The sequence below is a fragment of the Prionailurus bengalensis genome, chromosome C1 (assembly GCF_016509475.1).
Source record: "Prionailurus bengalensis isolate Pbe53 chromosome C1, Fcat_Pben_1.1_paternal_pri, whole genome shotgun sequence".
NCBI classification, from domain to species: Eukaryota; Metazoa; Chordata; class Mammalia; order Carnivora; family Felidae; genus Prionailurus; species Prionailurus bengalensis.
The window spans coordinates 53,504,522-53,519,947 of record NC_057345.1 but is presented as its reverse complement, the minus strand read 5'-3'; the positions used below and the strand labels follow the sequence as shown (position 1 = coordinate 53,519,947).

Below are 15,426 nucleotides of genomic sequence, written 5' to 3'. Positions count from 1 at the left end.
GGTGACAGATGGTAACACTGTAGTGAGCAATACCTATTGTACAGAAATGTCCAATCACTATGTTGTACCCCTGAAACTAATATAACCATTGTGTTAACCATAGTTCAATTAAAGAGAAAAGGCACAGGTGATTTCTATTTCCCCTCTTTGCGCTTTTCTGTATTTTTTCCCTTTTCTACAATGAGCATGTAGACTTTGGCAATAAGGGGGGGGGGGGAGGGGGTAAAAAGATGCAGTTTCTGATCTTAAAGCAACAGTTAATCTGGATCAAAGACACAAAGTAGCCTATCTTTAAGCCTCCTCAGAGTCACTGAGTAACAAACCCTCCAGTACTTGGAATGACAGAAGGTGGCCGCAAGGTTCCCCAAAGCGCAGCGATAACCTCTCCATTCCAGGGCCTTGGTAAACCGGGGGGGGGGGGGGGGGGGGGGCGGGGGGCGGGGATGGGGGCAGAGTTCTTTCATACAAACTTGGGCAAGTGCTTCTGCAACAGCAAAACTCACTTTCAGCTCTCCCGTGACCCCGCCCCCCACGGCACACCCAAGGCCGGAGGACCCCAGGGGGGAGCCCTCTGCCCCTCCCAAGGTGACTCCGAAAACTTAGCCCCCCAAAACTGTGCTCCTCGGCTCACTTCCACTCTCCTTCACTTCCTTTCGCCTACTCTTTCCCCGACTTCTCTCCTCCCACACTCACCCAAGGGCCACAGGGGAAGGAAAGAACTGGGCGGACTGAGGGCAGCCACCCCCGATTCCCGTGACCTTGGACCAGCCGATTCGCCTCTCGGAGCCTCAGTTTCCTAATGTGCCATCCGGCCCGGGGGCCGCAGCTCGGAAGCCTGGGGGCTTTGCAAAATCCACAGACAGTTCTAACTCTGCAGCGACGCCCTCCTTCCCTCCACCGTTCAGGCGCCGGGCACCAGCTCCGACACCCCCGCGCAGCTTCCCTCGGAAGCCCTGCCCCGATGTCCCCGGGACGGGCCGCCTCAATGTCCTATTCTCGTACCTGGCAGCTGCTGTCCTGGGGCAGGTTTTTCACCAGGATTTTCCTGCGGTTGCTCAGCTCCCGGCGCATCCGCTGCAGCCGCGCAGCGACCTCCTCGGGGTGCAGCGCGCTGGGCGCGGGGCGCCGGGCAGGGTCCTCGCTGGCGCCAGCGGAGGGCCCCGGCCCCGACCCCGACCCCGCCGCGCCTCCCAGGCCCGCGCCCCCCTCGCCGCTGCCGCCTCCCGCCGCCGCCATCTTCCCGGGCGCCCAGCGGCTGCGGGCTCCTCCGGAGGCTCGAGGGGAAGCGGAGAGAGAGAGCGGGAGGAGGCCGCAGAGTGGGCCCGGCCGCGAGGGGGAGGGAGGCGGCGCCGCAGCCAGCAGCCGGCGGGCGGGAGAGGAAACCTGAGCGCCGAGGAGGAGCCCGAGAACCACCTCGCGGGAACCTCCCCCTCGGCCCCCAGCCCCCGCGCACGGGCGGCGCCCATCCCTCTAGCCCGCCCGCCCGCCCTGCGCGCGGGTGGGGGCCCGGGCGCCGCCACCCGGACACCTGTGCGGCCGCGAGTGGGCAGGCGGGCGAGCTCCCCTCCTCGCGAGGCCGTAGTCAACGCCCGGGCTAGGGCTCCGGGGATGCGGCCCCTTAGCGGCAGCTTCCCCGGGTGGCGGCTCGAACCCTGCGCGGCCCCTCCACGTGACGACCAGCTGCCCCGGGCTCTCCTCGAAACTCCCGCGCTGGGGCGGCTCGGGGGCTGCAGACGCCGGTTCGGGCTCCCCAAACCCGGGGAGGTGCCCTGCAGGCTCTCCCGGACCTTAACCTTTTGTGCTCAAGATGTGCATATGTGGCAAAGAAGTTTGAGTTTACGATGAAAAATAAAATTTGAGATTTTCTAGGTAGTACAAAGATATTCTGGAGGAAATGTTATGTATTTGGAAAAATCGGATAGCAAAGTATTTTGCTAGTTGTGCACGAGAAAGCCTGTGCTCCTCACCCGTCCCTGTCGGAAACTACTAAAATGTAAAAAGCCTGGATGGTTGCACATACAACATTATAAAGCGATCCTGAAACAAAGACTAACATGGAAGAGGAGTTACGGCAGGGGGTTGGAGAATACCCTAATTGAAACTGGGAGAGTGACATTGTAGAACTAGATTAGGCCAAAGTGATGTTATCAGATCAAACCATCAGCACCCTTTGGCGCCAGCCCAAATGAGTATCAGCAGAGAGGACTACGCATCTAAGTGTGTAGCATGCAAATTTATTTGTAAAACACATAAACCCTGTTTAACACCAGTATTATTCCGATAGGGGAAAATATTTTAGATGAAGGTAACCGAAAAGTAAAAACAAAGGATTAAAAAATACTATGCATTCAGTACTTACACTGCGCCTCCACATAGTTCTAAGTGCTTTACGTATATTTCGACTAAACTTTATGGTAATGCAGTTGTGTTTAAGGTTCTATTTTCCCCACTTTACACATGAAGAAATGGGAGTCTGGTCTGCTTAATTCTAAAGCCCAATGCTCTTAATAATATAAAAAGATTCCCCTGTAATCCCAAAATAATGGCTCTTAATATTCCTGAATTTATTCTCTACCAATAGTAGTTAGATCATTTAAATGATTCTGCAGTAAACCCATGTTCATAGCAAAACTCTTCCCACAACCCAAATGTGCATCTACCCACGAACAGAAAAACAAATTGTATGTACATGCAATGGAATATTATTCAGCCGTAAAAAGGAATAGTACTGCTACAAGACAGAACATTAAGCTAAGTGAAGCAACAAAGGGTCACATGTGTATGATCCATGTATATGAAATATCCAGAATAAAGAAATCAATAGAAGACAGAATGCAGATTAGTGATTACCAGGGATTGAGGAAGGGAGGATTGCTTAATGGGTACTGATTTCCTTTTGGGGTGATGAAAATGTTTTGGAACTAGACAGGTGGTTGTTGGCCAATAACGTGAAGGTACTAAACAGCCACTGAAATGTTCACTGCAAAACGTTTAATTATGATATGTGAACTTCACCTCATAAATGTTTAAAATGAGGGTGCCTGGGTGGCTTAGTCAGTTAAGCCTCTGACTTCCACTCAGGTCACAATCTCATGGTTCATGGGTTGGAGCCCCGCATCAGGCTGACAGGGCAGAGCCTGCTTGGTATTCTCTCTCTCTCCTTCTCTCTGCCCCTCCCTGAATTGTGCTCTCCCTCAAAATAAATAAATACACTTAAAAAAATAAATGTTTAAAATGATACTCTACAGTTTATAGCTTTGTTACCTGTTTTTTTCATAGTATATTTTTCTGAGCCTTCTTCTATGCCAATATAATTGAACATCGTTATTTTTCATGACTACATATTGTTCTATTCTGAGAATCACTGTAATTTATGCCCCTAATCTCTTAATATTAGATATCTTTATCTATTGTCAAAAGCCTTGAGATTAATATCCTTGCATCTGTATTTGCAGATTCTTAATTTGCCACAGAAAAAGAACTAGAAGCAAAATTTCTCCATCATAGAATAAGTATGTTTAAAGATTTTTGATATGTATTTCCCCGCTACCTTCTTCAGTTTTCCCTACCACACACATTGCCTGAGAGTGCTCATTTCCCTACTTGCGTTCAGGATAATTTGATATCAGAACAATATCTCATTTTGTTTTCAATTTTATTCCTTTGATTTAAAAAGTTATGAATTTTAAGTTCCAATAAAGCCCTATTTTGTAGGTTGAGAGACTAGAAGTATATATATATATATATATATGTATCTTTTTTTAAATTTTTAATGTTTATTTTATTGTTGAGAGAGAGGTGGGAGGAGCATTAGAGAGACAGGGAGACACAAAATCCAAAGCAGGTTCCAAGCTCTGAGCTGTCAGCACAGAGCCCCATGCAGGGCTTGACCTCACGTACTGTGAGATCATTACCTGAGTCGAAGTCAGACACTTAACCGACTGAGCCACCCAGGTGCCCTGAGAAGCATTTAAAGTGGGCAATAATCATGAATAGCCTTAGCATGTGCTCTGACCTTGAGTCACTCATTTAAGTTTCAGAACATGTATTTATCCAAATGAGTACTGTCTTCCTAACATTTATTAAATGTCTCTTATGTTCTAGAATACACACCTACACACAGGTACTAGGATACAGAAATAGTAAAATAAGTTTTCTGTGTGATAGGGACTCAGTCTCATTAGAAGGAAATTATACAATAATTATAATTAAATGCGATACACATGCAAACAGAAACTTCGGAAGTAGCCCTGGAAAATAGTGCTCCGAGTCTAATTTTAGTGATGTTGCTTTTGCTGAAAATATTTTTCAAACTGCTTCTTTGGTATTGCCTTCAGAATCTATGGCAAATTTTTTGGCATAGTTTCCGTGGTAGTAAACATAATTAAATGTTATTTGAAGCCAAGTCTGGTGAATGAATCAGGTATTGATTATGCTTTTGGAATTATGATTATGTAATTAGAATTTGGGCCCGAAGTGGGGCATGATTACAATGTTATCAAGTTTAAACCAATTTTATTAAGTGGGTACTTGGCTATGATCCCGTTCCTTGAACAATATTGCTGTGTCCTGTCGGGTGGTAACTTTCAAACTACTTCCCAGTCCAGTGGGAAATAAATACCATAGTGGGAATTACATTTTACATCACAACCCAGTACACACACACACACACACACACACACGTATAACTGTAACAAAGATTTTACGTAATAACATACGTAATAACATAAATAACCTGATGCAGCACGCTATAGCATTTTCTGTTTTGTTCATTTTTTTAATTGCTGGGGTGGCACACTAAATTGATTTCATGTGCCGCTAATGAGTCATTACTCACACTTTGATGAACACTGCTCTAGTTTTCAGATCAATGATTTTCCTCATTACTTTGGCTCAACTGTTTCCAAGGAATTCAGGGAAATAACAGAACTTACTGATTTTAAATTATTTAACTGAATTGATTATTATTGCCACATGAGAGAAGTGGATGGAAACTGCAAAGACTTGGAAATGCTTCTACAATTCAAAGAGTTCCTCTCATTCCAGGTTTTAGCCTCTTTAAATAGTAGCTTCTGTGGCAAATTAGAGGAACATTCTAATCTGAACCTGAAGTGGAGTATAATTATCAAGCTGCAATGTATTTACCAATAGCCACAGGTAATTATCATGATCTGTATAATTACTTTGTTCTTAAAACATGAGCAGTGCTCAGTTTTGCCTTTATTTTTAAGCCTTTTGGAGGTTATTTTTGTGTGTATGTGTTTTTTTTTAATTTTTTTTAACATTTTATTTATTTTTGAGACAGAGAGAGACAGAGCATGAACGGGGGAGGGGCAGAGAGAGATGGAGACACAGAATCGGAAGCAGGCTCCAGGCTCTGAGCCATCAGCCCAGAGCCTGACGCGGGGCTCGAACTCACGGACCGCGAGATCGTGACCTGGCTGAAGTGGGATGCTCAACCGACTGAGCCACCCAGGCGCCCCTGTATGTATATGTTTTTAAAAATTTGTTTTATTTTGAGAGAGAGAGAGAGAGAGAGAGAGAGCGTGCGCACGGGCAGGGGAGAGGGGCAGAGGAAGACAGAGAGAGAATCTTAAGCAGGCTCCACACTCAGCAGGGAGCTGAATGCAGGGCTCGATCCCAGACCCTAGGATCATAACCTGAGCCAAAATCAAGAGCTGAAAGTTCAACCGACTGAGCCACCCAGGCGCCCCTATTTTTGTATATTTTTAAAGTGCTGCAATTGGGGAAAATGTTGGTGAAGTTTGATAAGTCGCTATTGATAATAATATAGCCTCTTGTATCCAATCTTATGCTTATATATTATGCTAATGTGATGAAAAAAAGCATGAGAAAAGACCTTGTAAACTTAATAAGAAATTTTTGTCATTTATTCATTCAATGACATATAGTGATTGCCTACATGTACCAGATACTGTACAAACACATCAAATTTGATGGATTTTTATCTGGAAATGGTCTTTTCTCTAGGGAAAGTAATTGCAATTCAGTAACTGCAAATTTGGCATGATAAATACTATGACTAAAGTACTCTTATTAGCACAGAGGGGTGTTTGATTTTGACTTAGGGGAAGGTATCATGAAGAACTGGGTCTTGAAGGACAAGAAAGAGTTTTCCAGATGACAAAAGGTAAGTACTGAAACAGGGAACAGAGAGAGACCCAAAAGCATCAAAGGGACTGGCATAAACATGAAACAGTAAGTTTGGTGTTAATGAAGGCTGTGTTACTTTTGGGAGAGTAGCAGAAAATAAATGAGAATGATAGCAGGTGTCATTCCATTTTAAGAATTTGATTTCAATGCTTCAGTATGGCACAAAAGGCAAACTCGTAGAGAAAAGCAAAAAACTCGTAGAGGCTCCTTAGGGGAATGACATGATCAGATACAGCTTTAAGAAAAATAATTCTGATAGCAACTGAGAGAATGAATTTAGCAGGTCTTACGCTAAGGAGACCAGTTAGAAATCTTTTGAAACAAAGTAAAGACAGTTATGGGTTTATACCAGAGTAGAATAGTAACAGTAACAGATGAATTAAGCATCATGTAACTTATATGTATTAAATGTACAGAGCTTTACATAGGTTACCTATGCTGTATTCTTTATTTTTTCTTTGTATTATTTAATTTTAAACCCTAGAATCAACCTGTAATGTAGCTAGTACATACCTATTTACCAATGAGGAAGTCACAGAAGGTAACTTGTCCAAAGTCACACAGCAGGTAGGGGCCCCAGGATTCCAATGCAAATCCATCTGCTTTTGGAGCTCAGGTATGGGAACTTGTGTAACTGTAGCTGAAGGAGGGGCTAGATTTGTGAGACTTTTTGAGAGAAACACAAGAGAGCAAAGTACAAGCAGAATATAGTGATGGAGAAAGCAGGATTTGGAGTTAAAATACCTGGAATTCAATTCTGTGTAACTGGAGCAAGCTATTTAAAACGAGAGAATAATTCAAATACACCGAACGTCAGACTTTTCATCTCTAAAACAGAGATAATAACAGCACACACAGGCTATTATTAAAGGCTATTATGAGGATTAGATGAGGTAATGTATATAAAGGGCTTAGCAGAGTGCTTAGCTCAAGGGCAAGATAAAAAGGCAGGAGCAATAGCAGCAGGAGGAGTAGTAATAGAGTAGTCGTAGTAAATTCTCATTATTTTTAGAAGTTGTGTTAACTTACTAGATGTCAGCAAAGAGAAAGAACTTAAGGAAGACATCGTGGTTTCTAATAGGAGAGATTGGATGGGGGCGATGCCGCAAATGAAGAAGGGAACAATTTAAGAAAATACCAAGCTCAATATAGGCATCTAAGCCTCAAATACTGTGGGACATCTAGATAAATGTACCCATTAGAAGGTCTAAAACTTGTAAGAGAGCCAGGTAGTTAAAATGAGACTGGATGACATCCTCCAGGCTGAGTGTGTATTGAAAGAGAAGTCCAAGAAATAGTACTTGAGGGACAACATCGAAAAGCCCGAAAGGAAAGGAAGTGGAAGGTACTAGGCAGTCCTGTTAAGATGCTGCTTAGACTATTTATGTGCCCTGCCTGTTAAAATAGTGCCAGGTAAAAATGAAAAGGATGTCCGGCAAACATGGTTGTATCACATTAGGTATTTCTCCGGCTTTCTTCTCTGCAGTTACCTTAGTGGCGATCTCTAGCTCCTGATTCTTGGCTCTAGGTCGGTTACAGCTTCTGGCACATCCCCTCCTTGGCTTCTGCGTCTCCACAGTATTGGCCTTGGTTTTTTTTTCTTGGCTTCCTTCTCGACTCACAAGCTGAACCAACTCACCACTGCTTTCTGCTATTGACCTTGCATTCCATGATACGCCAACTATAGAAGAACCCCAAAATCAGAAAGAAAGAAAAAAAAAAGACTGGAGGTGAACTAGAAAGAGTGGCTTCAGAGACGGCAAGAAAGCGAAATGTTTCCAGAAGGAGACTGGTCGACTTGCTAATGCAGCAGAGAGGGCAAACAGAATGAGAACTGAAATGGAGGTAATTGGATTTGGCAGCTAGGAAGCTCCTGGTGTCTTTGAATGGGAGCAACTTCAAGAAAGTGGTAAAGGGACAAGAAACAAATCTATGAAAAAGAACTGGTGAGATTCTAATTTTCTACGTGAAGCAGAAAGAAGATCAGCCTCTAATACTAAGGAGATTTAGCAGAAAATTAAAAACTGTGGTCCACAGAGGTGATTTACATATACTGAATTCTCACAATCACCACCTGAAGTGGGTACTATTATCCCCATGTTACACGTTAGGCAACTAACATAATGAAGAGTAGTCATCCAACTAACGTGAGGCAGATTTAGAACTCAAACCCAGGTCTGTCATCAAATTCCCTGCTTTTCTTTCTATTGTTTTAATTTTTTTAAATGTTTATTTACTTTTGGGAGAGTGCAGAAGGAGAGGGAGACAGAGGATTGAAGCAGGGCTCAAACCCACCAACCGTGAGATTATGACCTGAGCTGAAGTTGAATGCTTAACTGACCAAGCCACCCTGGTGCCCCCAGATTCCCTGTTTTTCTTATTGTAGTTAACCACGAAGGGGAATGTGAAAGTACTAATGTAGTAATAATAGGCGTAGTATTATAAGTATTATTAATTCCATATAAATATATAATAGTGGTAAGAATGATGACTAACATGAATCAGTTGATGCTGAATCAGATACCCTGGTGCCCATGGTAACAGTGAGATAAATGCTTTTGTTGCTTAAAATTTAATGGCAAGTAATAGCCTCACATCTAACTTTATGCTGTAAAGGACGGTGCTTGTGAGTACCTATGATTAAATGAAATTAATACAAATGATTTTTCTGAGTTTCATTTCAGCCACCATGAAGTATCATTTATAGATTCTGCTTTTGTTATAATCTAACCATGTCTTTAAAATATTTATAAGCATTAACTTTATTTTTATTTCCAAGGTTATGAAAGATATTTTGAAAGTTGTAAATACATAAACTACAAACATTTCCCTTGAACCTTGCATTGTGTTAAATAATACAAAAAGAATTTTACATTTTGCCATTGAAATTTGAATTCTTTTCACACCCTGAATTACAGAAGCCTTTCTATCACTTTCTAATGTGCAGTCTATCAAAAATGTGATTTTTAAAAATGGTAGCTATAATATGGATATTTAAAAATCCATAAAACAGGTGGCATGGATATTTGAAAGATAATAAAGTATAACCCAGCGATCTAGCAGGGAAATCAATCTTTTTAAGTCATAAACTTTTTGTGTAGAATGGAGTTACCATTTAAGCAAGTGACATTCAAAAAATCATTTTGTTGAATATTTTTTGAAAGTGCCTATACAAAGGAGTACATATTTACTTCATAGGACAGATGATGCCCAACTTGACTATCCTTCCTGTGATGCTTCCAATAATAAATAGAGTGATTGCTCTCTGGGTATAGTGAGGATTATAGGATGATTTTCACCTACATTAAACGGCTCCATGAAGTTATGCCTTCTTAATTCTTGTGTCCAAGTGTTATCAATTTTTTTTGCCTCCTTCCTTGTCAATTTTCATTTCTTACTGCCAGCCATTTATTCACAGGCCCATTTATGCCCTGTTGTAACAGTAAACCAGTCCATCCAATGCATATACATGTAAATAAAAATTTGCACGTGGCCATGCTCATCCACAAAGCTCCTTGGCTGGCTACCATTCCATTTTCCACCTGGCCTCCTGGTGGTGGCTTCTTTCCCTCCTGCTCACATCAGTTAGACTTGATTGTGGAGCTGTTCCACTCAGCTCTTCCTTCAAGAAGCGTATGAAGTGGGGAGCGCCTGGGTGGCTCAGTCGGTTGGATGTCCAACTCTTCATTTTCGGCTCAGCTCATGATCTCACAGTTCGTGAGTTCAAGCCCCAAGTCAGGCTCTGCATTGACAGTGCAAAGCCTGCTTGGGATTCTCTCTCTCTCTCTCTCTCTGTCTCTCTGCTCCTCCCCCACTCTCTCTCCCTCAAATTAAATAAACTTAAACAAAACAAAACAAAACAAAAAAGAAGTGGAATTGGCCAACAACCTCCAGTCAGTTGTTGTACCTCCAGGTCTGCAACATTCATACTGAGGGCATTCTCCCTGCAGGAAACTTCCAGCCAATAACACAGTGCAGTACTAGAGCTGGGCCATTTCTGCCTGACAGAAGATTGCTCTAGTGGGTAATCTTTGTTTGGGGACTCCTCAGTTGCCTGGCCAGACTGTCTCCAAAGTACACTGCGGCCCCGGGGCTTTTCCTACCTGAGCTTGTCTCCTTTCACAGGTATCAGACCTGCTCTGTGGTTTGAAGGCCCTCCCCACCTACTCTTGCTCCTCTCCCCTTTATCCTTCACAGGTGTTTTCTCAATACATCTTTTGCACACCTAATTTTGGTTTGGTGTATACTACCCAGAGGACCCAAGTGACACAGTTGGTAAAAAAACAGTCCAAGAAAGCAGGTGGTAAAATTAGGTTTTAGGGATTGTTCACTCATGCTTGGCCAGACAGTAGGACCTCATTGTGAGTGCAGTGTGGGGAAGAGAGTTCCTGGCACAAGGAAGCCCATGATTGCTGAACATTCCTCTGCTGGTGACTTGGGAATGCATCCTGGTAGAAGGGGACAGCTTTGCTAGTGTGATGATTCAGGCATTTGAAAGATATGGGGAGAATAATGTCTACAAGTATGGCGGTGTTGGCTGGTTATTTTGAAGTTCTATTGATACTCTGCAGAGGGATAATGAGAAACCGAGAAAGCATGAAACAGGAAAAGGCAATGTGAGAGACAGAGAGAGAGAGAGAGCCAGTTTGAGCACTTTCTTAGAAAGTGGGATTTAGCACCATCGCAAGGACTACCCCCTACCTCATAGGATGGGGCAAACTCACTATAGGGTGGCTCTTAGAAACCTAGAAAAGCTGATAACTCAGGCTGAAGTTGAACTGCCTGTGTTGCCATGGCAGATGGAAGAGGAAGGAATAAATGGGCTACAGGAAGGAGTCCGTTATAACAGCTGCATACTGTGAGACCAGAGGGTCCACCAGATTATGTTCCACAGCAGGGTCTGGAGAATACACACCCCACAGCTGTATACTGGTGACAGGGGCACCAGCACCAGTAAGAAGTCTTGTGGTGGCACTCCTTGTGGCCCAGAGATAAAGCTGTCACAGATTTGGGCTCCTTCATACCATCCGGGATGCTAGCACTACAAAATAATAGAAGCCCCATAATAAAACTTAACTATCAGAAGCCGGAGTCGGCGAGGGGGGCACCATCACTATAACTACCAACAAGACTGGAATAGCTACTGTCAAAGGAGCAAGTCCCATCGAAAGCTGTGGAAATGGTTAATAGAATCTGGTGTCCCTAGGGGCAAAGTAAAAGGACAACCAATGAGAGTGCCATTTAACATCTATAATCAGAAACAGGCAAGAACAGAGAAGCAGGAAGATAAGGGTAGTAGCCCCAATAAAAATTCATTCTCAGCTCTTGGACCTGAGACAAAATTTCAAGTAATTACTGTAATTTATTAATGGATATAATTTTGGATATAATGATGGATATAATTTTTTTAATCTCTTGAGGTGACCACTAGGTGTCCCCCCTTTTTTTAACTCTACATTTTCCCACTTTGAGAAAGAATTGACATACATCACCCTGTAAGTTTAAGGCATACAGCATGGTGGTTTGATTTACATACATGATGAAATGTCTACCACAACAGGTTCAGCTGACATCCATCTTCTCATATGGATACAATAAAGAAGAAAAAAAAAATAAAGAAAAAAAGGGAACCATTTTTTTTTCCTTGTGATGAGAACTCTTAGGATTTATTCTCTGAATAACTTTCCTATAAATCCTACAGCAATTTTAGCTATGATCATCATGCTGTATGACACATCCCCAGTGCTCATTATCTTGTAACTGGAAGTTTGTACCTTTTGATCAACTTCCTGTAATTGCCCCTCTCCCACAAGTGTGATCTCTTTTTCTATGAGTTTGTTTGTTTGTTTTTCTTTTTACATTCCACATATAAGTGAGATCATACGGTATCATTTCACTTTGCATGATGTCTTCCAGGTCCATTGATGTCACAAATGGTAGGGCTTCCTCATTTTTTATGGCTGAATAATAGTCCGTTGTATATGTGTGTATAATACCACAACTTCTTCATCCACTTACCTATTGAATGACATTTAGGTCACTGCCATGTCTTGGTTATCGTATTTAATGCTGCTATGAACATGGGGGTGCAGATATCTTTTCAAGTTAGTGTTTTCATTTCCTATGGATATATTCCCAGAGTGCAATTGCTGGATTGTATGGTAACTCTATTTTTAATTTTTTGAAGATCCTCCATACTGCTTTCATAGTGGCTGCACCAATTTTGAAATGATTTTCAGATGGAGAATTCAGTGACTGAGAGATGGTTGTGTCCCACGGTGAAGGACCCCTGCCTACAACACCAGGATAGGTATTAACTGTGATGATTTCCCCAGTGCTGCCCCAAAGGGATCTTCAGCCATTAAGTCAGGTGACTATGCACTGGACAAAGGAGGATAATGGTGCCTATTGAGCACTTCTGACATACTTCCAGAGCCGACATTGATAACTGAAAACCTCAAGTGTCATTATGACCATCAAGGGCTTTGGGACCCAGTTAATAAATGTAGCCTGAGTCCACTGGGCTCATGAACCTAACTAGTGGTCATTTCATTCCCCCTTGGTGAAGAATTAGGATTAACATTCATGTCAGTTTGACTCCTACTCCTGGTTAGTAGGATAAGAACCATCATATTGGGGAAGGCCAAGAGGAAGCCTCTGAAGCCACCACTTTCCCAAGCCATGGTAGTAAATGAAAAATAATAAGGATCCCAAAAATGATGGCAGAGATTAGTTCTGTTGTGATAGTTAACTTTATGTGTCAACTTGGCCAGGCCAGGGTGCCTGGATATTCAGTTACATGTTATTTTTTATAATTCTGTGGGGGTATTTTTGGATGAAATTTCCATTTAAACTGGCGGACTTAAGGGAAGCATATTGTTGTGAGCCTCACCCAATCAGCTGAGAGCCCAGATAGAACAAAAACCTTATCTCCCCTGAACAAGGGTAATTATGTCTTCAGACTTCAGCTGTGACATCTGCTCTTCTTGGTTCACCAACAGACTGCCTTTGGACTTGAGTTACAACTTGAGCCATCTGGTCTCCCTCAACAGATTTTTGGACTTGTCAAGCCTCCACAATCATATGAGCCAAATGAATATCTTTAAAAAAATGCTTTTATTTTTTTAAAATAAATTTATTTGTTAAAACACACACACACATCCTATTGGTTCTGTTACTTTGAAGAACCCACACTGATACAACCACCATTGAAGATTTAAAGGATGCATGGGTGGTGGTCTTTATCTTATTTCCATTCACTTCACCAGTCTGACACCTATAGAAACCACAATGGACCCTGCACAATGATTAAAGATTTCTGCAAGCTCAACCAAGTAGTAGCCACCATTGCAGTTGCTATGCCAAACAGGATGTTGGTGGTAAAGCAGATCAGTAAGGCTTCAGCTCTGTAGTATGTAGACATTGATTTGATGATTCTATCCTATTCTATTCTATTCTATTCTATTCTATTCTATTCCAATCAGAAAAGAGGATCAGAAAAAAAAAAGAACAGAAAATGAAAAGAGGATCAGAAACAGTTCACACTGACATGGAATGGATAACAAGACTCATTTACAGTTTCACCCCAGAGCTGTGTTAACTCTCCACACTCTGTCATAATATAGTTCAAAGAGTCTGAATCATCACATCAATCCAAAATGTTAATGATATAATGCTGATCAGGCAGGATAAGCAAGAGTTGGTCTGTATACTGGAGGCCTTGGCACATGAGCTCCAGAAGGTAGGAGATGAAACCTATGTAGCTTCAGGGACCTACCACTTCAAGAAAGTTTTTAGGAGTAAAAGACAAATTGATGCGTCTTGTATTTCCTGCCAAAAACAAAAAAGCATAATACCTGGTGAATTTCTTTGGGTTCTGGAGGCAACCAAATCTACACCTAATAGGGGAACTATAGTCCAGCCTATTAACCTGGTGACATGGAAACCTACCAGCTCTGAATACAAACTGGAGCTGAAAAGAGCCTTGCAGGAGGTGTAAGCTGTAGCTCAAACAATCATACCACTGGAAGATGAGAGATGAGAAAGTCTGCATGTGGATAAACATATGGACATGAAGTGTGAAGATTTTTGTATAACATGTTAATGCCCACAAAAAAGCATCTACGTTGGAAAAGGCATTGAAAAAACAATTAGTCAAAATTACTCAATGAGTCAATGTTAGCTAGTTTTCATCATTGGTCATCCCAGAATTGCCACAAGAGGCACATAAATGAGATGGCCATGGTGTCAAAAATGGCATCTATATATGGGCCCCACTGCATGAATAACTACTTACAGAGACCAATCTAACTACTGATGCCTCAGAATATCCAGCTTACCAGCAATAGAGACCAACACTGAGACCTGATAGGTACTTTTCCTCATGGGGACTAATAACCACTTGGTGTCATTGGGCTCTTCTGTCCTGGAAGGACCAGCAGTTCATTCTCACAGTGACAGATACCTACTCTAGGTCTGAATTTTTCTTTTCTGCCTAGAGAGCCTCAGTTAGCATCACTATCCAGGAGTTTATACAATGGTTGATTCATGGACATGAAACATTGCATAGCATCTGACTAGAAATGCCATGTTACAGTGAAGGAGGTCCAAGATTGGGTCCTTGACCATGGAATCCAGTGATCCCTCACTATCCTAAGGTAGCCATCTAACAGAATGTTGGAACAGCTTACTATCCAGCTGAAATGCCATCTTGGAAGCAATACTCTGCAAGCACAGGATGACATCATTCAGGATACAGTATATACATTAACTCAAAGACCTCTATATAGCACCCAGTCTCCAAATGAAAGAATACCTGGGCACAAAAACCCAAGGGTAGAAGCAGTTATGGCCCACTTACCATCACTGCTAATGATCCAATGGAAGACATTTTCCTTCTCATCCCTACAACTCTGAGCTCAGAGTGGGTGAGGTTCTCATCCCCAAAAGGAACATACTGTTGCTAGGGGTCAGCAACGCTTCCATTTAACTCAAACTAGGGCTGCTGCTTGAGCATTTTGGACTCCTCATATCCATAACCAGCAGCAGGAAGAGAAGTCACTATCATTGTTAGAGTAACAGACCCAGAACAGCAGGAGGAGGCAAGGTTGCATTTCCACATGTGATCCATTGGGGTATCTTTTAGTACTCCCTCGACCAATTTAACCATGAATGGACCCATGTAGCAATGTTAGCCTGAAAAAGGATGAGTACCAAGGAATCTGGTCTGTCAGGAATGAAGGTTTGGGTCGC

The 15,426-nt window shown here is 42.5% G+C and overlaps 1 protein-coding gene and 1 long non-coding RNA gene across 3 annotated transcripts in view; one reads left to right on the top strand and one right to left on the bottom strand.

The window, feature by feature from the left end:
- The window catches only part of RAVER2 (ribonucleoprotein, PTB binding 2), a 93,233-nt gene extending 91,917 nt beyond the window's left edge, over positions 1 to 1,316 (bottom strand). Inside the window, exon 1 of one of the 2 annotated variants that reach the window (XM_043575184.1) lies at positions 1,003 to 1,316. In XM_043575184.1, the coding sequence (XP_043431119.1) occupies positions 1,003 to 1,236 (234 nt within the window). In that variant the 5' untranslated portion in view covers positions 1,237 to 1,316. The remainder of the gene's footprint in view (positions 1 to 1,002) is intronic. The other variant, XM_043575183.1, reaches the window with a different exon arrangement.
- Positions 1,317 to 5,444: 4,128 nt separating this feature from the next.
- LOC122479595 lies at positions 5,445 to 8,217 on the top strand. The gene is made up of 2 exons (XR_006296372.1): positions 5,445 to 5,484; positions 7,661 to 8,217. It is a non-coding gene; the product is annotated as an uncharacterized LOC122479595 (long non-coding RNA).
- Positions 8,218 to 15,426: the final 7,209 nt, after the last annotated feature.